The sequence below is a fragment of the Alosa pseudoharengus genome, unplaced genomic scaffold (assembly GCF_046254945.1).
Source record: "Alosa pseudoharengus isolate Yale_2024_CS ecotype anadromous, Long Island Sound unplaced genomic scaffold, YU_APseudo_1.1 YU_APseudo_1.1_scf_6, whole genome shotgun sequence".
NCBI classification, from domain to species: Eukaryota; Metazoa; Chordata; class Actinopteri; order Clupeiformes; family Clupeidae; genus Alosa; species Alosa pseudoharengus.
The window spans coordinates 3,685,350-3,709,532 of NW_027468848.1; the positions used below are offsets into that span (position 1 = coordinate 3,685,350).

The window sequence follows — 24,183 nt, forward strand, 5'->3', positions numbered from 1 at the left end:
TGCTCACCCCAGTCAACCTGCGCCGCGTCCCCGTGGTCGGCCACCTCGCCGGGCACCCTCGTCCATGGAGATGGTGGCTGGAGGGGGGGGGGGGTACTGTCACGACTCCACGAAACCCCTTGCTCACCTCATCACAGCAACCACAACAGCAATCATCAATCAGGTCCAATTCCCCTGTTTTCTAATTGGTTCCATGATCCACTTACCCTCATTTGCGTTCCAATTATCCTCCACACCTGAAGGCCACTCCCCAGCTGAACTGAATCCTCGTTAGCCAAGCTATTTAAGTTGGACCCAAACTTGCATTCTTTGTCTGGTCTTGTTGGAAGACGCCTTGTTTCTCTGTTGCTCCAGAGCTATCTTTGTTTGAATGCGTTTTGGTTTTTGTTTGCTGAAATCTCCTTGGTTTTGAATGTCCAAGTTTGCGTAGAGAATTAAAGACCTTCAACTTCACGATACTTACCTACCTCCGATCTCCTCCTGGGTCTGACGTAACAGTTGGCTTGCCAGCTGGAAAATGTTAATTTCAATCAGGCCAATCACATTGTGTATAGAGTCAGTGGACGGGCTTAACATAATGACGGCAGAGTTGCGACAGTTCCGTGTGAATTCCCTGCTACTTGAAAACAAAAAAGATGGATGCTGCTGCTGGCGAACTGCGCGACTCGAGTTAAGCTTTTTTTTTTTAAGTTGGCAAATGTTTTAATAACTAGCCAACTAGCTCCACTGGTGGGAAAACGCATGGGACTCATGAGTTGTAGTGATATCCTATTGCGTGCAGAGGGAATTTGAAAGACAACCGTTTATCCCGCCCCTCGGATTGAGCACTGCCTATCGTGAGTTCCAAGACATCTTGATGTGGGTCTGGCTCGTCATGCTATGAGAATATAACAACAAGGAAGCAAAGCACAATATCAGGCGTGTGGGTGGAGTTTTTCTAACAAAACCTTTCAGTAAAGGATAGAATCTCATATGAAGTCCTGCGGGTGAAAGTAACTACTGGAAGCACAACATTCCATCAGAGGAACTGAGAGCAGCAATTGATACAGGAGTCACCATGATGAGGATACTGTTTATCTTCTATTCATTCCAGATTCTCTCTGTAAAATCAGGTAAGGATGCTTTCATATATGATTTAGCCAAAACACGGCACTACATTGGTAGACACACAATCCTGCTTGTGACATTTTGGCATTCACACAATGAATTCAAGAAAACAAAAGACTTTTGCACACCTCTTCTGCACAGGTACATCAGAGAATATCTGAAGCCGACGGCAATGGAATAGAGACTCCCACACACTGTTTCTCTTGCAAAAATGAAAGGAAGGCAATAGCCAATAATTCGGTTCTTTGTAGTTTCACTAGGTGCGTTTCCATTACCCCTGAAAAAGTTTTTACGCTCGCATGAGGTGTTTTTTCAGACATATCAAAATGGCAATATCACAAATCTGCAATGGAAACACTTTTTTCGCATATAGATGAGTCACATGACACTACACGCTTTCAAAAAAGGTGGTGCGTTTCTTGCAGTCCAAAGGCCCTACACATTATATGTGGCATGTGCTGCGCTAGCCGCTAGCTTGCAGTGCTTGAAGTGGAGAAAACAAAGTGCCAGTGTGCCAGTTTAGATGGTGAGCATGTCAACTTGTAATATTTGCATAAAATCAGTGAATATTCAACAAGGCCCTCCCTACTTATTAACATTGGCCAGAAATTCAAAACATCGCTTAGCATGGCTAACGTCAGACCTCATCTCATTGAGATGGGGTCTGGGAACTACACATTCATTTTCTCGTATTTGAGACGTGCACCGTTTCTCAAAGTCAAGGATTCGTGCTTGATAGAACGAGCCCTGCTGTGTCAAATCCAATGCAGGTGCATTATTAAAAATCATGTGCGCACAGGATTGTGGGTGTTCCAAGCACGCAGAGGATATACGCATGCATCCTCGAAAATTCTCAAAAAATCTCAGAACGAAGGACTCAGTACTTGATAGAATTTTAAGCATCCTTGACATTTGAACAGTGCTTGGCGAGATTCGATGACGTAACGTCCTTGAAAAAGCGGCTTTGAGGGACCCATCCTTGACTTTGAGAAAAGGTCCTGGTTTACGAATACCCAGAGCAACGAATGTCTATCAAATGCCTCTTCGGTGTGTCGCATAGACGTCATCATCGTCTTGTTGTCCCCCCTCCGTTCTGTGATCAGGTCAATGGAATCCAGGCTGCCTAGCAGTGCGAATAAAATCATGTGCAAGGCAGTATGGGGAAACCCAGGCTAAACATCGCTAGGTCTCTATCTCAATCAACGCTGAATAAACTACTCACAAAGTAGTTTATAATTGTTGCAATTGAGATCACATTCATGCATCCCTCGGCACAACCACGTCTCTTCCCATGTTTTCTGCCTTTTCGTCAGGCAGCTTTTCAAAATAAAAGTCCCGAGGCAGCGCATGTAAAATGATAGGTAAACTGTGGAAAATATTAAATAAGCCAGGATGGAAAACTTTTGGGAAAACATAATAAAGTGGTAAAAATAATATAACATAAATCAGATGTAATGTAGATAATACTACAATACTAATGTAATATAATGAACTTGTCAGAAATGTGTGGAATAGGTGCATGAAAAAAACATTTTAATTCAGGTTTTATGTCAACATCAGACTGGTACTGATAGAATAAACTCATAATTACAACTGTGTATCAGCCATTTGTGAAAACGTGAATTGCATGCAAAAAGTGATTATTTTAGTCAAAATCTATGGTCTGGCCTAGTGCTGTGAACATTTAAATTCCACTTATATGTCAACCTCAGACTGCTATCCACTAAATACACTCATAACTGTAGCGCAGAGCGGTACAAAATATGACCGCCACCCAGTCCAGCACATTTTTTCCACAAAAATAAGCCACGTTTGTCAAATTGTGTTCATTTCCTACTTTGTTCCTTTTTTGGTGTTTGTAATTGAGTGCGTGCAGTGTGTGGTTGTTTTTGTGTATATGTGTGCTTCTGTGTGTGTTTATTGAGTGTGTGTGCCTCCATGTAAGTTATTTTGTGTGTGTGTGTGTGTTTTTTTTTTTGTGTGTGTATCTGTGTGTTTGTGTATGTAGGTGTATTGGTATGTGTGGGTGCAAGCAGGGCCGGCGCTAGCCATTTGGGTGCCCTAAGCACAAATGCTTGGTGGTGCCCCCCCCCCCCCCCAACCAACCAACCAACCACCACCACCAACAAAGGAATAGCAACCATTCAGAATTTCTTAGTTAGGTTCTCTTTATTCCCCAAATAACTGCTGCAAATAAATAATTTAAATAATCAAATGAAAAGAAATAAATAATATAAAAGTTAAAATGATATATACCAAATACCACCACAATTACTAAAAACACAGATTTGGAACTGAACATTGTAAAGGCAGAAAGTATTCAAGTATATAACCTTGTAAGTAATAATGTGCACATTTCTTCAGTAAACTAGATGTACCGCAGAGCGGTACAAAATATGACCGCCGCCCAGTCCAGCACATTTTTTCCACAAAAATAAATCACGCTGAAAGGCATATATGATTCTAACTGTCTCACTAAATTGCATTATGCACACTCAATTATCACTGGTATCTGCTAGACAACAAGTACCAAAACATGATTAGTTCATAGATTTTACATGTAAAATTAATTTTATACAACCCCACCTCCATCTTGCCTGTTCATAATTCTGAGAAATTCTTGAATTGTGTGCATGTGTGCGTGTACATGTTTATGTTTATGTGTGTGAGTGTGTGTGTGTGCGACTGTGCGTGCTTGTGTGTGTGCCTGCGTATGTGCCTGTGTGTGTGCATGTGCATGCATGCGTACATATGTCTACTGTGTGAGTATGTGTCATACGTATTATTACTGTGAATGCATGTGTGTGCGTGTGTATCTGTTTATGCACATGTGTGCATATGGAATGGGTTAACATGACCCCTGGAGGCAAACATACACAAAAAATTGGTCATCCTAGGCCCTACGGTTCTCAAGATATTCACAGAAAACTGTTGGTTTACGGTCACTAAATGTACACATAAATTATTTTATTGTAAGGCCCCCCCATGAACGAAAGTTCACAAAACTTGGCATGCATTCGGAGGGTGTCATAATGATCATACACTTTCAATTTCGTGCAGTTTTGACCATGTCAGCCAGAGATATTGTGATGAAAACACCTAATGTTTTGCTTTTTAATTTTTAACTAGGTGGCGCTATACATGAAATAAGTGGTAATGGGATGGGTTGACATGGCCCCTTAAGACCAACATACAACAAAAAGGTGGTCCTCCTAGGCCCTATGGTTCTCGAGATATTCACAGAAAACTCCGGCCAAATCAATTTATTGTGTGGCCCCCCATGAACGGAATTCCACGAAACTTGGCGTGCATTCATAATGATCCTACACTTCCAATTTCGTGCATTTTTGACTATGTTAGGTCACAGATACCTGCGATTACAACACCTCATTTTTACTTTTTTGTGTTTAACTAGGTGGTGCTATACATGAAATGAGGTTGGGTCGGGAAGCTTTGGGATGGGTTGACATGGCCCCTTGAGATCAACATACAAAAAAAAGGTGGTCCTCGAGTTCTCGAGATATTCACAGAAAACTGTGTCTGCCCTACCCTCCTTTCGGGGGGTCCAGTCCAGCGGGGGGGGGCTACAGATCAAAACGAAAAACGATGGTTCCATGCTATCCATGTGGGGTTACATTCCTACCAAGTTTCGTGTACCCCGGTCTTTCAGTGTCCCGGGAATCCTTGACGGAAATTTGGCCATGCGAAAAAAAAAAAAAAATCTGACTAAACCTATATGACCGCCGCTTCGCTGCGCGGCGGTCATAATAATATACATAAGTACAAATAATAATAATAATAATAATAATAATAATAAAAAAAGTGCAAATTTTAAAGTGCAAATAACCATACATAAGTACAAACTGCACAGTAGAATTTACTTTACCATCTCTATATATAGAACTATATTACAAACATTTTCACTACCATTAGTTGTCAGAGGCCCTACAGAGGCATACGCCTGCATTTCCTAGCTGCAACATCAGCTATCAGGTCATCATATGACAGTTTCTGAGCCACGTCTACATTGATGCTGATGAAAGCCAGACCACTTAAACGTTCCTGCCCCATTGATGAGCGCAGGTACGTTTTGATGAGTTTGAGCTTTGAAAAGCTGCGCTCAGCAGAGGCAACTGTGACAGGGAGAGTCAGTGCAATACGAAGAGCAATCCACAGATTGGGATATACCTCTTGAAGCCGATTGTTATGCAGAAATGTCAGCATTTCCAAGGCAGATGTCTGTGGTGAAAGCTAAGGAAGGTTGATGATTTCCTGCATCATCTCAGGTCCATCAATGTCAGCCAGTCCCTTATCCGTCAGTGTCTTGTGAACTTCATTGCAGTGTTTCTTCAAGTCCTCCTTGGACATTCCGTTCACTTTGCTGAAGTCAAGCAGCACTCCATATTTTTCTTTGACCTGATTCATGGTCTCAAACCTCTCCTGTAGTGACATGATAGCAGAGTCCACAACACAATTGAAAAATGTGACTTCAAGTTTTTTAAGGGCATCATTGAGGGGCTCATCAGCAGCTTCGTATGCAAAGTGCCTTTTTGTGCTCCTGAGCCTTTTCTCCTTACACTCTGGTTCTATATTCAGGGCCTCAGAGTTCCTTGGCAGTTGACACAGCCTCATCAAACCCAGATTGTCTGTATTTGGCAGTGTTGTAGTCAAGTCACTATGCTTCGAGTCCGAGTCCAGGTTTGAGTCCCCAGTGTTCAAGTCCAAGTCATTAAAAAAAAATTCCAAGTCAAGTCCGAGTCGAGTCCACTACTCACCCGAGTCAAGTCCGAGTCGATTCACTATTGATCCACGTCGAGTCCGAGTCGAGTCCCTATTGATCAAGTCGAGTCCAAGTCCAGCACTAAAGTAAGCATAGCCTACATGTCATTCCATTTTTTCCCATTGCAGATGAAATCCTTAAAAGCAAAAGCAAAACGGACAATCTTCTGTCTCCAAGCAGGGGTGCCATCACTTGTGTGAAAGTAGTATTGCCAAATTTCTTGCCAAACCCAATGTGTTGTATTTATTATATCGGAGAGAATACCATACCATAGCCATGCCATAGCCTATAGGCCTACTCATAATAAATGAGCAATCCACATCCCAATCATACAGGCCATTAAGTCACATTATGCTGTTACTGACTGCTGACAATTGTATAGGCAGTGTTGTAGAAGTTCATATTTCACAAGAGCTAGATGGACGTTGGAGTAGGCCTATTTTGTAAGAGGTAGTGTGGATCATAAAAGGGCCTCCCCCGGGCATTTTTTTAAAATTCTGGCTGTTAAATAGCCTACACAATTTTAGCGCAGTTTGGGAGGTACAGAAACAGAGCAGGGTCCGTCTTGGTAGCTTCTTTCTGACTCCCGTGACGTGAATACTGGCTACCTGCAACTGCATAATGTTATCACTTAACTGACACTATGGAGACATATTTCACGTCAACAATAGAGATGAAAACTAGCTTTCGGTTAACGGAGATGCAGATCATCTGCCTAATTAATTTATTTGCGCAACAGGCCACATTCTACGTTCATTTCAGCGAGATGAGTTAAATAAATGTTTTTTTAAGCTGCCATCGCCATAGGCTACTATTTGCTACGATATTCACCTGTTAGAAATAGAACAAGTTGCTATTTCCTTTTTTTTCGTGCAGTGGATAAGGCTATCAAATCGCTCGTTTGAACAGTAACAGTAATCCACTTCATTCGTGGTTTTAAATATAGTTGTTTCTGGCCTACCCACGAGAGGTTCAGTTTGTCAGTTTCACTTGCACAGACACGTAGGCCTACATTGACACTCTACATGGACACTCTACTAGGCAATTTAATGTTATGCTTCTATATTTTATGACACCAAAATTAAGAAGTAGGCCTATGCTATATCTTGATCGGGAAAACTTTTAGTTTATTTTTCTTTCATCCAATAATAGCCTGCTGCAAATTAACAGACAAAAGCACGGCAGGGCACGCCCCAAATTAAAATGAATGAATGGAACCTCGCTTCTCGCGTCAGTCAGGAAAAACACTGTTCACCAAGTCACGATGATCAGCTATCCAGCAGCAGTGTGTGTTGTTTAGCCTAGGCTGAGTGTAATCTTAGGTAATGTCATGTCGTGTCACTTGCTGATGGCCCCTCAGTGACAGGACTCACTCTGCCTTCAGAAGCGGATGCGGTACCTGGGCTATATGATGGTTGTTGGTCAGGGTTGAGTGTTGTTGCAGAGTCTGCAGAGCTGGTTGATGGTTGTTCTAATGGTTGTTCTAATTCTTCCTCCTGGCCTTGAGTTGCTCCTTGCATGTATCTAAGCATTGATCCTGCATTCAGAAATACAAGACAAAATATTCAGGGATTCTACTAAAATGCATTTTTGATTGAACCATCATACAAACATATTGCACTCATTAGTCTTTTAGGATTATATAGGCCTATGTGTCACTGGAACATTTAAAATTCAAAACTCTATTTTACCTTTTAAAAGAGGTCTGATGAGTCACAATATAATAATTCTGTACATAATTTGACAACTCTGTGAATATGAAAATCTACAAACACTGAGATTGTGTTTTTTTTTTTTTTCCTAGTTGTAGTTTCACCAGCAGATGTCGCCCTTGGCCTATGAGCCTCTTGAAAATGACCGCATAGAACAACAACTGAACTTATCTAAGGGCCCGTCCACACCGAGACGCTTTTTGGGTTAAACGCAGAGGTTTTGCTTCGTCTTGGCCGAGCGTCCTAACGAATCCTGTAAACGCACTGCCCGAAACCGCACTTTTTTGAAACCTGGTCCCAGAGTGAAAAAATCTGAAACCGTAGCCCTTTTGAATTCGTTTGGACAGCGAAACCGCACATCCTACTTGCGTATCGATGATGTCATCGCCACACCTCAGCTGCCCTGGACTTGACACTTATAGTATTGCCTAACAATACTAGTTTTCATACATGACATTACCTACGTTTACACTCTGTAGGATAAATATCACAACTGGTGCTGCGCAGCGCCGATAGCTTATGACTTAGTGGAACTTAAGTTATTAGGGAAGTTTACATTAATTTGTGCGTAGTGCCGGTGTCATTCATTTATCTTACATGTCTTACAACATAAATAAATGCATTCATAGTGAAGTCAGATATGAGCATACAAAGCCGCTTAGAACTCATGTTAAGCCTATAGATGCGAATGCGTGATTTGATGCAAGCAAAAGTATAACAAAGGTATTATAGCAATATTATAAATGTGGCGACGGAATAGCCTAGAATTTGGGTACGCCTAGCCTTTGCACTTGCGATGATAACCAAAATTAATGTGAATCGCGGACTATCCTACAACCAAAGAAAGTAAAGGAGATTATTTTTACCTGCGTTAGCTAAATAAAGGACGGGACTGCACCCTTCACAAACCGTAAAAATTAAGTTTATTAGTTTTACAGTTGACTACAGTTGACAGTTCACTATAAGTCCACACAAACAATTCTGGTTTCCTTGCACTAGCCAGTTTTGTTGTAGCCTACTCTGTCTGTTGTATGGCCTACACAGCGCGCAAGCTTTGGTCAATATCTGTAACAAACAGTGCCACCTATAGGCCTGGGATATGAAGTAACGTGTTGAGTCATGTTGAGATGGATCCGTTTGGACGCAAATATTCTTGATACGGTTCCAGGGAAGACGGAGGAAAAAAAGGTCGGTTTGGTACGTGTGGACTAGGCTTAAAGCTGTCTAATTTGGCAAAATCACATCACTTTCAGTTGCAGGGTTTTTCCAAAGTTCACCTTACCAAGAGCCGTTTCCCACTCATCATTTCTCTACGTTGTGAAAGTGTCACTTGTAGCATTAGGCTACTTTTTCACTACACAATTAGATCGTTTGATCATAATTGATAACAAACGCAAAAAAAACGTCCTGAAATGCAAAGCAAACCAGGCTAATAGGCTAACGTTACCTGACTATATCTCTGATGGCTAAAAGAAATAGCAAGCCCAATTTAAGCATAATCAGAAATACCATTGCTAGCTAGCTAGCAACCTGAGGAATGATTGCTAGTCTTATTGCTAACGGTAACAGAAAACAGCCGAGTGTTGAATTGCATTCAATAACCCAAAATCCATATCCATATCCATATCCACAACGTAAAATAACTAGCTAGCCAGCATCAATCATTTGCAACGTTGTCAACAGGAAACTTCAGCTGCCCGTGGGCTGCCGTGATAAAGGCCTATTACTTTTGTATTGCTTTTGCATATTAACATGCTTTAGACATATTTTATTTGTTATTTAGACTAGTAGCCTACTGTGAGGATTTTTTCACCTCCCAGATTTTTTGGTGCCCCCCACCCCCCCCTCCCCCAGGCACTTGGTGCCCTACGCGAAGTGCGTGATGTGTGCGTGTGCGGAGCGCCGGGACTGGGTGCATGTGTGTGAGGGTGTGTGTGTGTGTGTGTGTGTGTATATGTGTGTTCATGTGTTTGTGCGTGTCGTGTCGTGTATGTGCATGTATGTGTGTGCATGTGTAGTGTGCTATTCAACTACTTTACCAATAACCTAACCCATCTGTTACAATAATGCATACAAAACTGGTTCCTTCCATCAAAATTCTGTAGGGGACTAGTGAATCACCATCATTTAACAATCAAATGTAAAGTATATATTCTACTCAGCAACAATAGTCAACAAGAGTCTGTTATTTCTGGAAATATCACAACCTGGTACAGAAATAGCAACTCTCAGGATAAGAAGGCCTTGCATAGAGTTATCAGGTGTGCAGAGAAAATCACCAACACCACTTCCTGGACTTCAGGACATCTACACTAGGCGCTGCCTGACAAGGGCCAAAATGATTTAAAAGGACTGTCATCACCCTGGCCATAACATTTTTCAATGGTCGCCCTCTGGAAAGCGGCTTCAATCTCAAAAGGCCAGAACAGAAAGACTAAGAAGTTTTTTCCCCTCAAGCCATACGGAAAATCAATGCATAATTCCCCCCTCTTCATAAACTTTTTACATTTTATTTTATTTACCCCTCCCCCTTCTGTTTTCTATCTATTCTATCAAACTTTGCACAGCTGGTTGCAGTAGCAATCCCCATTTCACTGCTTTTTGTTCCACAAACTATGCATGTGACAAATAAATTCTTGAATCTTGAATAAAGCTGTATATATACTGTAAGAGATAAGAATAAGTCTGAAATGAATGCCTGCTGCTGTCTTCAAGTTTGCCACTCTGAATAGTCTTTGACATATTTTCTTTGGAGAATTTAAAACCATAAATGGCATAAAAATCCTCCATTTTTGAAAATCTTTCATTCAAACTGGTGAGGGCTGTGTCCACTAGGGGCAGAAAAAACTCTCTGTTAAAGTGCTGATCTGGAGTGGACTGTGTTTCTTCTCTACCCTCATACAGGAACTGCCTGTTAAAGTGCTGATCTGGAGTGGACTGTGTTTCTTCTCTACCCTCATACAGGAACTCTGTTAAAGTGCTGATCTGGAGTGGACTGTGTTTCTTCTCTACCCTCATACAGGAACTCTGTTAAAGTGCTGATCTGGAGTGGACTGTGTTTCTTCTCTACCCTCATACAGGAACTCTGTTAAAGTGCTGATCTGGAGTGGACTGTGTTTCTTCTCTACCCTCATACAGGAACTCTGTTAAAGTGCTGATCTGGAGTGGACTGTGTTTCTTCTCTACCCTCATACAGGAACTCTGTTAAAGTGCTGATCTGGAGTGGACTGTGTTTCTTCTCTACCCTCATACAGGAACTCTGTTAAAGTGCTGATCTGGAGTGGACTGTGTTTCTTCTCTACCCTCATACAGGAACTCTGTTAAAGTGCTGATCTGGAGTGGACTGTGTTTCTTCTCTACCCTCATACAGGAACTGCCTGTTAAAGTGCTGATCTGGAGTGGACTGTGTTTCTTCTCTACCCTCATACAGGAACTGCCTGTTAAAGTGCTGATCTGGAGTGGACTGTGTTTCTTCTCTACCCTCATACAGGAACTGCCTGTTAAAGTGCTGATCTGGAGTGGACTGTGTTTCTTCTCTACCCTCATACAGGAACTCTGTTAAAGTGCTGATCTGGAGTGGACTGTGTTTCTTCTCTACCCTCATACAGGAACTGCCTGTTAAAGTGCTGATCTGGAGTGGACTGTGTTTCTTCTCTACCCTCATACAGGAACTCTGTTAAAGTGCTGATCTGGAGTGGACTGTGTTTCTTCTCTACCCTCATACAGGAACTGCCTGTTAAAGTGCTGATCTGGAGTGGACTGTGTTTCTTCTCTACCCTCATACAGGAACTGCCTGTTAAAGTGCTGATCTGGAGTGGACTGTGTTTCTTCTCTACCCTCATACAGGAACTGCCTGTTAAAGTGCTGATCTGGAGTGGACTGTGTTTCTTCTCTACCCTCATACAGGAACTCTGTTAAAGTGCTGATCTGGAGTGGACTGTGTTTCTTCTCTACCCTCATACAGGAACTCTGTTAAAGTGCTGATCTGGAGTGGACTGTGTTTCTTCTCTACCCTCATACAGGAACTCTGTTAAAGTGCTGATCTGGAGTGGACTGTGTTTCTTCTCTACCCTCATACAGGAACTCTGTTAAAGTGCTGATCTGGAGTGGACTGTGTTTCTTCTCTACCCTCATACAGGAACTCTGTTAAAGTGCTGATCTGGAGTGGACTGTGTTTCTTCTCTACCCTCATACAGGAACTCTGTTAAAGTGCTGATCTGGAGTGGACTGTGTTTCTTCTCTACCCTCATACAGGAACTCTGTTAAAGTGCTGATCTGGAGTGGACTGTGTTTCTTCTCTACCCTCATACAGGAACTCTGTTAAAGTGCTGATCTGGAGTGGACTGTGTTTCTTCTCTACCCTCATACAGGAACTGCCTGTTAAAGTGCTGATCTGGAGTGGACTGTGTTTCTTCTCTACCCTCATACAGGAACTCTGTTAAAGTGCTGATCTGGAGTGGACTGTGTTTCTTCTCTACCCTCATACAGGAACTCTGTTAAAGTGCTGATCTGGAGTGGACTGTGTTTCTTCTCTACCCTCATACAGGAACTCTGTTAAAGTGCTGATCTGGAGTGGACTGTGTTTCTTCTCTACCCTCATACAGGAACTCTGTTAAAGTGCTGATCTGGAGTGGACTGTGTTTCTTCTCTACCCTCATACAGGAACTCTGTTAAAGTGCTGATCTGGAGTGGACTGTGTTTCTTCTCTACCCTCATACAGGAACTCTGTTAAAGTGCTGATCTGGAGTGGACTGTGTTTCTTCTCTACCCTCATACAGGAACTCTGTTAAAGTGCTGATCTGGAGTGGACTGTGTTTCTTCTCTACCCTCATACAGGAACTCTGTTAAAGTGCTGATCTGGAGTGGACTGTGTTTCTTCTCTACCCTCATACAGGAACTCTGTTAAAGTGCTGATCTGGAGTGGACTGTGTTTCTTCTCTACCCTCATACAGGAACTCTGTTAAAGTGCTGATCTGGAGTGGACTGTGTTTCTTCTCTACCCTCATACAGGAACTCTGTTAAAGTGCTGATCTGGAGTGGACTGTGTTTCTTCTCTACCCTCATACAGGAACTCTGTTAAAGTGCTGATCTGGAGTGGACTGTGTTTCTTCTCTACCCTCATACAGGAACTGCTGTTAAAGTGCTGATCTGGAGTGGACTGTGTTTCTTCTCTACCCTCATACAGGAACTCTGTTAAAGTGCTGATCTGGAGTGGACTGTGTTTCTTCTCTACCCTCATACAGGAACTGCCTGTTAAAGTGCTGATCTGGAGTGGACTGTGTTTCTTCTCTACCCTCATACAGGAACTCTGTTAAAGTGCTGATCTGGAGTGGACTGTGTTTCTTCTCTACCCTCATACAGGAACTCTGTTAAAGTGCTGATCTGGAGTGGACTGTGTTTCTTCTCTACCCTCATACAGGAACTCTGTTAAAGTGCTGATCTGGAGTGGACTGTGTTTCTTCTCTACCCTCATACAGGAACTCTGTTAAAGTGCTGATCTGGAGTGGACTGTGTTTCTTCTCTACCCTCATACAGGAACTCTGTTAAAGTGCTGATCTGGAGTGGACTGTGTTTCTTCTCTACCCTCATACAGGAACTCTGTTAAAGTGCTGATCTGGAGTGGACTGTGTTTCTTCTCTACCCTCATACAGGAACTCTGTTAAAGTGCTGATCTGGAGTGGACTGTGTTTCTTCTCTACCCTCATACAGGAACTCTGTTAAAGTGCTGATCTGGAGTGGACTGTGTTTCTTCTCTACCCTCATACAGGAACTGCCTGTTAAAGTGCTGATCTGGAGTGGACTGTGTTTCTTCTCTACCCTCATACAGGAACTCTGTTAAAGTGCTGATCTGGAGTGGACTGTGTTTCTTCTCTACCCTCATACAGGAACTGCCTGTTAAAGTGCTGATCTGGAGTGGACTGTGTTTCTTCTCTACCCTCATACAGGAACTCTGTTAAAGTGCTGATCTGGAGTGGACTGTGTTTCTTCTCTACCCTCATACAGGAACTGCCTGTTAAAGTGCTGATCTGGAGTGGACTGTGTTTCTTCTCTACCCTCATACAGGAACTCTGTTAAAGTGCTGATCTGGAGTGGACTGTGTTTCTTCTCTACCCTCATACAGGAACTCTGTTAAAGTGCTGATCTGGAGTGGACTGTGTTTCTTCTCTACCCTCATACAGGAACTCTGTTAAAGTGCTGATCTGGAGTGGACTGTGTTTCTTCTCTACCCTCATACAGGAACTCTGTTAAAGTGCTGATCTGGAGTGGACTGTGTTTCTTCTCTACCCTCATACAGGAACTCTGTTAAAGTGCTGATCTGGAGTGGACTGTGTTTCTTCTCTACCCTCATACAGGAACTCTGTTAAAGTGCTGATCTGGAGTGGACTGTGTTTCTTCTCTACCCTCATACAGGAACTCTGTTAAAGTGCTGATCTGGAGTGGACTGTGTTTCTTCTCTACCCTCATACAGGAACTCTGTTAAAGTGCTGATCTGGAGTGGACTGTGTTTCTTCTCTACCCTCATACAGGAACTGCCTGTTAAAGTGCTGATCTGGAGTGGACTGTGTTTCTTCTCTACCCTCATACAGGAACTCTGTTAAAGTGCTGATCTGGAGTGGACTGTGTTTCTTCTCTACCCTCATACAGGAACTGCCTGTTAAAGTGCTGATCTGGAGTGGACTGTGTTTCTTCTCTACCCTCATACAGGAACTCTGTTAAAGTGCTGATCTGGAGTGGACTGTGTTTCTTCTCTACCCTCATACAGGAACTGCCTGTTAAAGTGCTGATCTGGAGTGGACTGTGTTTCTTCTCTACCCTCATACAGGAACTCTGTTAAAGTGCTGATCTGGAGTGGACTGTGTTTCTTCTCTACCCTCATACAGGAACTCTGTTAAAGTGCTGATCTGGAGTGGACTGTGTTTCTTCTCTACCCTCATACAGGAACTCTGTTAAAGTGCTGATCTGGAGTGGACTGTGTTTCTTCTCTACCCTCATACAGGAACTCTGTTAAAGTGCTGATCTGGAGTGGACTGTGTTTCTTCTCTACCCTCATACAGGAACTCTGTTAAAGTGCTGATCTGGAGTGGACTGTGTTTCTTCTCTACCCTCATACAGGAACTCTGTTAAAGTGCTGATCTGGAGTGGACTGTGTTTCTTCTCTACCCTCATACAGGAACTCTGTTAAAGTGCTGATCTGGAGTGGACTGTGTTTCTTCTCTACCCTCATACAGGAACTCTGTTAAAGTGCTGATCTGGAGTGGACTGTGTTTCTTCTCTACCCTCATACAGGAACTCTGTTAAAGTGCTGATCTGGAGTGGACTGTGTTTCTTCTCTACCCTCATACAGGAACTGCCTGTTAAAGTGCTGATCTGGAGTGGACTGTGTTTCTTCTCTACCCTCATACAGGAACTCTGTTAAAGTGCTGATCTGGAGTGGACTGTGTTTCTTCTCTACCCTCATACAGGAACTGCCTGTTAAAGTGCTGATCTGGAGTGGACTGTGTTTCTTCTCTACCCTCATACAGGAACTCTGTTAAAGTGCTGATCTGGAGTGGACTGTGTTTCTTCTCTACCCTCATACAGGAACTGCCTGTTAAAGTGCTGATCTGGAGTGGACTGTGTTTCTTCTCTACCCTCATACAGGAACTCTGTTAAAGTGCTGATCTGGAGTGGACTGTGTTTCTTCTCTACCCTCATACAGGAACTCTGTTAAAGTGCTGATCTGGAGTGGACTGTGTTTCTTCTCTACCCTCATACAGGAACTCTGTTAAAGTGCTGATCTGGAGTGGACTGTGTTTCTTCTCTACCCTCATACAGGAACTCTGTTAAAGTGCTGATCTGGAGTGGACTGTGTTTCTTCTCTACCCTCATACAGGAACTCTGTTAAAGTGCTGATCTGGAGTGGACTGTGTTTCTTCTCTACCCTCATACAGGAACTCTGTTAAAGTGCTGATCTGGAGTGGACTGTGTTTCTTCTCTACCCTCATACAGGAACTCTGTTAAAGTGCTGATCTGGAGTGGACTGTGTTTCTTCTCTACCCTCATACAGGAACTCTGTTAAAGTGCTGATCTGGAGTGGACTGTGTTTCTTCTCTACCCTCATACAGGAACTCTGTTAAAGTGCTGATCTGGAGTGGACTGTGTTTCTTCTCTACCCTCATACAGGAACTGCCTGTTAAAGTGCTGATCTGGAGTGGACTGTGTTTCTTCTCTACCCTCATACAGGAACTCTGTTAAAGTGCTGATCTGGAGTGGACTGTGTTTCTTCTCTACCCTCATACAGGAACTGCCTGTTAAAGTGCTGATCTGGAGTGGACTGTGTTTCTTCTCTACCCTCATACAGGAACTGGTTGTTTTCCGATTTCTTTTGTCAGGAAATGTCATTAATCTCAAGGTTTTCTGCTGCTATCTCCCTAGCATCAATCTGAGAGCATCAATCTCAAGGTTTTCTGCTGCTATCTCACTAGCATCAATCTGAGAGCATTAATCTCAAGGTTTGCTGCTGCTATCTCCCTAGCATCAATCTGAGAGCATTAATCTCAAGGTTTGCTGCTGCTATCTCCCTAGCATCAATCTGAGAGCATTAATCTCAAGGTTTGCTGCTGCTATCTCCCTAGCATCAATCTGAGAGCATTAATCTCAAGGTTTGCTGCTATCTCCCTAGCATCAATCTGAGAGCATTAATCTCAAGGTTTGCTGCTGCTATCTCCCTAGCATCAATCTGAGAGCATTAATCTCAAGGTTTGCTGCTATCTCCCTAGCATCAATCTGAGAGCATCAATCTCAAGGTTTTCTGCTATCTCCCTAGCATCAATCTGAGAGCATTAATCTCAAGGTTTTCTGCTATCTCCCTAGCATCAATCTGAGAGCATTAATCTCAAGGTTTTCTGCTATCTCCCTAGCATCAATCTGAGAGGCAGCAAGTCCACTATCCCTACAATTCTCCAGATACACTCTCACTGTGCTTGTTTCTCTTTCAAGTGTTTCAAGAGAAACAGTGGGGCTCTGGAGAATTTTGCTGACTCGATTGATCTGGCACAATATGTTGTACCAGATTACTGTGCACATTACAAAACTCCATTTCATGAGTTCATCCTTAATGCTGGTGGCCTTGGACAATGTCTCTGAGTCCTTCTTCTCAGTGAGTCCAGTAGTGGAATCCATGCATTTCCACTGAATTATTTTGGAATCTGCCCCCTTATCATAACCAGGGACGTGCACAGGAATTTTGAGGGGCAGTTGACCTGAAAAAAGCCCCCCCACTTCTACTTTAGAAGTAAAACACTGAAATACAGCACTCAATCACCTTAACTAATAACACAGAAAAACATGACTTGAGTCATGAAAATCACCAACATCAATATCCCTATCAATATCCTATTAAGTCACTGACAGGTTTCTCTAAATGTGGGCTCATCATCTGACCAATTACATATTATTGTTATTGCCATTATCATTATTATTTTAATGCCCACTAGTGGTATTTATGTTCTGCTCAGGCAAGAACTTTGAAATGATAGCCTATGTTTTTTTAGATTATAATTATTTAGCATGCAGCTCTTTATTCTAGCATGGTCCTCTCATCTCATAATTGGTGATCATCACTTAGGCCTACCTGCCCTCTGTGCCTCCTCCTGGTCCACATTTTCCTCACATGTTCTGGAGGCTTGTGACTGCTCCTCATCTTAAATGTAATGTAATTATGAAACATTGCCATTAGTAGGCTAAAATATGAGTCTGATTAATTAATCAATTCACTTACACAGTGTCATGTCATCTTTATCACAGAAAGTTTCTGTCTCACCTGCTGGTTGGCTATTTCACAGCCAACCCTGCAGTGATGTGCTGCCCTTTGCTGCCTCCCTGAATTGTCTCTCCCTCTCCTGAATCTGCCTCTTTTCAGTGGGCATCTTGGCTTCAAACAATAGCCAAAATAGTGAATAGGATTTAAGCATTTAACCATTTTGAATAAAATAATTAATGTGATGCATTACTTCCATCATTCATTCTACTTGCTAAAACAAAATGTGAGAAAGTAACTGTCAGCATACATGTAGCTTAGTTTGCCTAATGCAGGGGTGGTCAAACATTTTGGCTCAAGGGCCACATTGTAGTGATGGGACAACCGACTCTTATACGCAAGTCGGTTCAACCGGACGGTCGTTGGTTGGCCTACCGAGTTAATAGATTCGGTCACCGGTTTGCGCGACGGGGGGGGGTGTTATATCGTGCGTTACTTCCCCCGCCATAGTCGCTCCAAGACATGTAGCCTCAAGCTGCAAATGTCATGCTCTCCATGTCTCTGAAATTAGCTGACATACACACTCATATTGACCTACACTAGACTCAAGCACTGCCCATGGTTACATTCGGTCTTGTTCAGTAGTCAGCTGTGCGCGGTCTCCTCGTGAGCCTACCAATAGCCTATTCACTTCTAACATTTAACTAACTACCAAGATAACATAGCCTATGTCATATAATATTTCCCCCCTGTAATTTAGCATATGAATTTCAATGAACAATTCCAAGATGCACGAAACATAAAGGCTTTTTTCAAGAACCTAGAAACCCGTTTGATTACTCATGCATTAGCACAGTTACGGTCTCTAACCTGTTGTAGGCCTACAGTCTCCTCGTGACAGCCTACCTACCAACAAACATCTCATTTAACATAACTACCAAGAAAACATGACGTATTTGTATTTTATATCCATCGGTAATGTTGTGAGCTTATGTGATGTAGGCTACTTCCCCATCAATAATGTGTAAATTGCCATGAACACAATCATCTAGGATACTAGAATAAGGCTTGGTTAATAACTTGTCGAGAACCTAGACCGTTTGATAACATTACTCACCCTCGGTTACGGTCTCGTTCAGCCTGGCACGGTCTTTGTGAGGCTACTATGAAGCCAGCAACATTCACTTCTCTAACATTTCACTTTATAACTTTAAGATAATATGACGTGTATGCTAATCCCAGTAAACAAAATAAAGTCCTGGCGACGTCCCCTAAAGGTCCCCTGGCGAACGTCACCTCCTCGACATTGTGTAGGGTTCCCTTTACGTCCCGCGGACCTCTGTTCGGGAGGTCTAAAAGACTTCCACGAGACTTTGAGAGGACGTCCTGTAATGGTCACCGCGACATTATGCGCGCGACGTTTATATTTCCGCGATGGTAAAAAAACAAAAACATGAAGCGCGAGTTCATTTCAACAACGTATTTTCTTAACAATATATTATTAAATGTATAACGTTACAGTAATAAGAACATCTGTCTGTCTGAGAGCGAGAGAGAGATAGAGAAGGGGGAGAGAGCGACAGAGAAAGAGAATAAGGGCCCTATCATGACATTCTAAAGTGCATCGTCACTCGTCAAAAGTCTATTCAAATTTAGTAGGATGTCCAGTTCACATTGGGAGGGGTTTCGTTCTCAAAAGTGGAGCGCATGGCGTAACAAGGTGTTCCTAGGTCTTTTAATCAGTCATATGGGTGTGTTTGGGGCGTAACATCATTTTAAACCAATGAGAATGACATCTGTCCTTCCCTTTAACGGCGCAACGCGCGATATGTCAAATAAATGCATCGGTATTTTGGCATTCAACGGCGCATTTGAAGGAGGCTGCTTGCGAGACCGTATGGAATAGTCATTCTTAAACCATGCTTTACTAAAACCTAGCATAGCCTTCACGCATTTGCACTCGTCTATTATTTGAACTCATTGGCAAAGTGAAACTAACTTCACCAAGGAGTCAGTCAACGACAAGACAGTTATATGCAGTTACTTTCACTATTGACTGACAATGGGTTACCATCGAAAACATAGGCTGGAAAAAGCAACACTTACCCTAATGTTGCTCAAATGACTGAATAAAACAACATTTATCCTGCAGAGGAGTTGCTTATATCTCGTGACAGTGCGTCTTCAGCTGTGGTCCATACGTGTCTCTCGCCTCTCCCCTATCACTTTTAACCGTCATTACCAATTTGCAAATGATGGTGAATAACTACTCATCATGAGATGTACAGTATTTCGTAATATCTTTATTCTAATTATGTTTACCATTGTAATCGTGCAATTTGTAATGCTTTGCATGGACGTGCTGGTGTGCGTTCATGAATGATAGAAGGATGGTGCGTGCACCTGCCAATATGACTGTTGACGCGCTCTTAAAATAGCATATGAACAACTCGCCATTGACTTCTGACCAGGTTTAGGTGGTGTATGATAGCGATTTTTAGACAATGCGCCAGGTCCCTCCCTAGGTTGTTAATTGCCACACCCCTGGGCGCAATGCTTAAAAAATAAAGGTGCAAAATAACGAATTCAACTTCGCGCCGGTGAATAACGAACTTTACGCCATGCGCTGGTGACCCAAAATACAGCCCTAAGTTTTCTTTTCACCCTCCTTTTTTTGTACCTTTATGAGGAATCTGGCTCGACTCACTGTCAATCTCCTCATTATTAGTAGAACTAGAGTTAACATCTGCCTCTTTTCTATTCAGAGAACCTGTTGCCATCCACCGATCCATGTTGTGGTTCTAACCAGTTCTTCTAACCGTTAGCGCTTAGCGGCACTGCACTTGAACGTCACAGCCTAGTGCCACTAGCCTTTTAGTCACACAATAATCACACAATAACTTTACTATTTAATTTACATTTAAATTTGATATGAATATACATATTCTTAGAATATATGTTAGCATTTACTGGTAAAATAAAGGTTTAAAAAATATATTATTTAATATTTTATTTTGCTTTTCCACGGACCACCTGCAGTACCCTCACGGACCACTAGTGGTCCGCGGACCACAGTTTGGGAATGACTGCGCTAGAGAACATGACGTTCGGGACCAATCGGGGACGTCGTGAATGTCGGCATAAGGTCCGGGGGACGTCCCGTGTTTGTCGGGATATGAGATGTAGACCTATTTCCCCATCGATAATGTGTGAATTGCCATGAATAAATCCATCTAGGCTACGATGCACTAACAATGGTATGAATCAAACATGCCGAGAACCAAGACAAGATAAAGGGTATACAGTGGTTGCACGGTTACATTCGGTCTCATTCTGTCTCCTCGTGACAGCCTGCAGCCTACAGTCATTCACTTCTAAGCATTTATTTAACATGACTACTAAGATAACATTAGGCCTATGTGTATTTGTAGGTATGTGATATAATACTTTCCCATCGATAAGATTTCCATGAACATAAGCATCTAGTTTGCACTAGAAAGGCTTATGTGATCGGTTGATTACAACTTGCCGAGAACCTAGCGAACTGTTTGACTCGTGTGGCAGTCACGGTTACGAGGCCCGGAGAACCTAGCGAACTGTTTGACTCTTTTGGCAGCCACGGTTATGAGGCCCAGAGCCATGCAGGCTCATCAGTTTGTTTGACTGATTATACTACCACTCCAGTAGAGGCGCTAATACGCGATACGATGAAAGAGTAGCGACGAGAACACTCGAGCACAGCCAATCAAGTATCATGCTCTGTATGTGAAAACGAATGATGTTAGGAACACTGAGTCGGTTTTTGACGTTTGGCACTCGATTCTCCCGGCTCAGTTACACGAACCGGGTTATTTAACCGACACTTCGGTCAGTTCGTCAACACTACCACATTGGGTTTTGAAAATTGGCCGGCGGGCCGCACAGTAGGCTAGTAGCATAATGTTCAAGTTAGTTCTGCTGCAAAGGAGATAACTAAGAGTAGGCCTATCATCTCTATTTAACATGATGTTTTGACATTGTAAACGTCACAAAAGAGTGAAAAGCAGTTTGCGGTAAAGCTAACCAATGTCGTCTCTATCACAGGAAAAAAATAGCGAGCAAATACCAAATTAAATGCTTGCGGGCCGGATGAAAGTGCTTGGTGTGCGGGCCGCAGTTTGCCTACCCCTGGCCTAATGCCTACCAAAACTGGCTATGTGGTAACGGGCTGCTTGTCTGCGAGCTATCTGTCTGATTATTTAGGCTAACGTGGCAAACTCAGTCTGGATTAATGAATTTCATTTCTTAAAACTTGATGATGATTGTTCGTTTGTTATACATCACAAACTCACTTTTTCCGACAACGTGGTTTCGCGAAAATCTCCTTCTAAGGCGCTCATGCAGGTTCAGCTCAGGTGCCGGTCGCGTACAACGCTTCAGCCACGTAAAGAGTTTGCCCTTCCCCTACTGACTTTCACTTTCGGTGCCCGAATGGAAGTGAATGAGGCTTTGCGATTTTTTTATCTAGGCCTACGTGACATTCTGCATCCATTGTACGATTTATTTATTTATTTATGTTCCCCTCAGAAGGGCAACGTAAGTCGAGAAGGCCATATGGGCAGTTGCCCGGGCAACCTGAGCAACCCCCCTGTGCACGTCCCTGATCCAAAGATTGTTAAGGCGGAGCAAGATACTTCATCAGGAGCCACTTCCGGGAACCCGGATCGCACGAGGGGGGGTCAAAATCCCCCTTTATGCAGAGCAGAGGCAGCGACTGCTCCATTGAAGTCTATGGGCATAGCTCAGAATTTTACCACATATGCTAAGGTCTTAGTTCTATAGAGTTAGGAATGTGAATTTCGGGCACGTTTTCATGATCCTCAAACCCTTGTGAACATTTCAGGTACATTTTTAGCATTTTTGAGCATTCCAGTCTGGAGAAAATCGACTTTATATCAGGTGTGCGCCGGTTATTTATGCCACTGCTGTTGGCGGTTTGCAACGTACGCTCATCAATACGTCATCGACACGCCTCTTTATGCAGAGAGGATTCGATCCCCATTTCGCGCCCATAGACATGAACTACGACGAAGTATCTTGCTCCGCCTTAACAATCTTTGCCTGATCATACCTGTTCATTCGTGTTCGTCGCTCGACTTATCGTGACTAAATTCAAGATGGTGTCAAACGGTAAAATTCCTTAAAGGTGCGATTTGTAGAATTGTTACCGAACGTTCTGTAGGCTAAAATCAAAACACTGGTGAACGTTCTCAAGACTACGTAGACGCGAGTCTCTTCTGGGTTGCCAGATGTAATCACTGATCTATAAAGAACACAGATCAGTGGATGTAATGAAGACATACCGAATTCGATGGCACGAGATGGAGGTTTCTAACGGATATTTCTTTCTACTGTACTTGCTGCTACCATGGCCAGCGACGACGACGACACGGTAGGTAGGCTACAATAATGAATTATCCGGTTTTCGACATTGTTTCACAGTAGCACTAGGCCTGACCCGCACGTAGCCTATTTTTAGCCTGTCAGGCGAATTTGATTGTAGCCTTTCATCAACACAAAATCACGTGGGTCCGTCAACAAATGTGTTGTTACTGTTGTGAATGCCAGTTTGCTTTGTTATCATATTAATTAGAAGGCTACTATGCTAAACCCGTTTGCAGACAACAGTAACATATTACTAAGTGAGCTATACTGTTAGTGTTGAACTAGGGATTAGCATAAGCATAATATTCATCCTTGTTTCAGTCCGAAATCAGCTTTGAGCTACCAACACCGCCTCAAAGAGGTGGACGAGGAAGGGGGGGCAGAGGAAGAGGTGGCAGAGGCAGGAGAGGTGGCAGGGATGAGGAGGACAGAATCATTTTGCTCCAGACACAGAGAAGGGTTCAGACAGAGGTTTGTAGGCTAGTACAGTCTATTAGAACTATCTACGGAAGTAACTTGAGTAGGTCTAAACATTTCAACTGAATAGATGGCTACAACAACATGTGTGTTTGTCAAAAATAAATTAATCTTAAAGCTGTTTTTTTTCACTTTCAGGAACTCATTGAAAAAATGAGTGAGCTTCAGCTGCGGAAACTAGCTGGACAGCTTTTTGCACGCCAGCCAGGGTTGGTTTTTGATGCTCTGTTATCCATCGATGATTCCATTCGGCCCCCCTCTGAAAGCTCACCTGTGGGGTGGTGCAGGTGTGGAAATTGCAGAGAGATGGCCACAGACGCGGAGAGGAAGTGTTGTGGACAAAGGCCAGCTCTCTGCATTAGTCAGACACCCCATTTCTCCCTGTACTGCCTGGAAGACGGCTATTTGCGTTTACACAGGCAGTACAGGGACGATGTCTTAGTATTTGACGAAGCAAGGGAGCCGGGGGAGGATAACCGGGAGTATAGGTATGCTGCCTACCGGCAATTCATTTTTTGGCAGCATGGGGCCTTAGGTCGGGGAAACAGAAGATCTATTCCTAGTTGCTGCATATGGCGTATTAGAGACAAATACCCCGATCCACATGGCCAATACACTGGTTTTCTCCCTCACCTGTAACCCTCTCTGTCTATACCCTTTATATATATATTTCAACTAAATTAAAATTAAACATTTACAAGAATATGGTATGTTGGCTTCTTTTAAGAGATAATATGAAAATTAACAAATACCGAACTGAATGTTAAATTACTTTTAACATATAAACCTTCATTTAAGACACAGAAAAGGATTAAATGAAAAAGTAAGTCAATGGCATTTTTATTGACAACTTATAGTGTATAACTATAGCATCAAAGTCTGTTCTCACCCCAACCACAGACTGTTCACCCCACTCCCCTCCGGGAGGCATTACAGGTCTCAGC

General features: G+C 42.8%; 1 protein-coding gene across 1 annotated transcript in view; it reads left to right on the forward strand.

The window, feature by feature from the left end:
* The first annotated feature begins 804 nt into the window (after window positions 1–804).
* LOC143106427 (class I histocompatibility antigen, Gogo-A*0201 alpha chain-like) overlaps window positions 805–24,183 on the forward strand; it is a 44,430-nt gene continuing 21,051 nt past the window's right edge. The window contains exon 1 of the mRNA XM_076270699.1: window positions 805–1,112. Within this exon, the coding sequence (XP_076126814.1) occupies window positions 1,058–1,112 (55 nt within the window). The 5' untranslated portion in view covers window positions 805–1,057. The remainder of the gene's footprint in view (window positions 1,113–24,183) is intronic.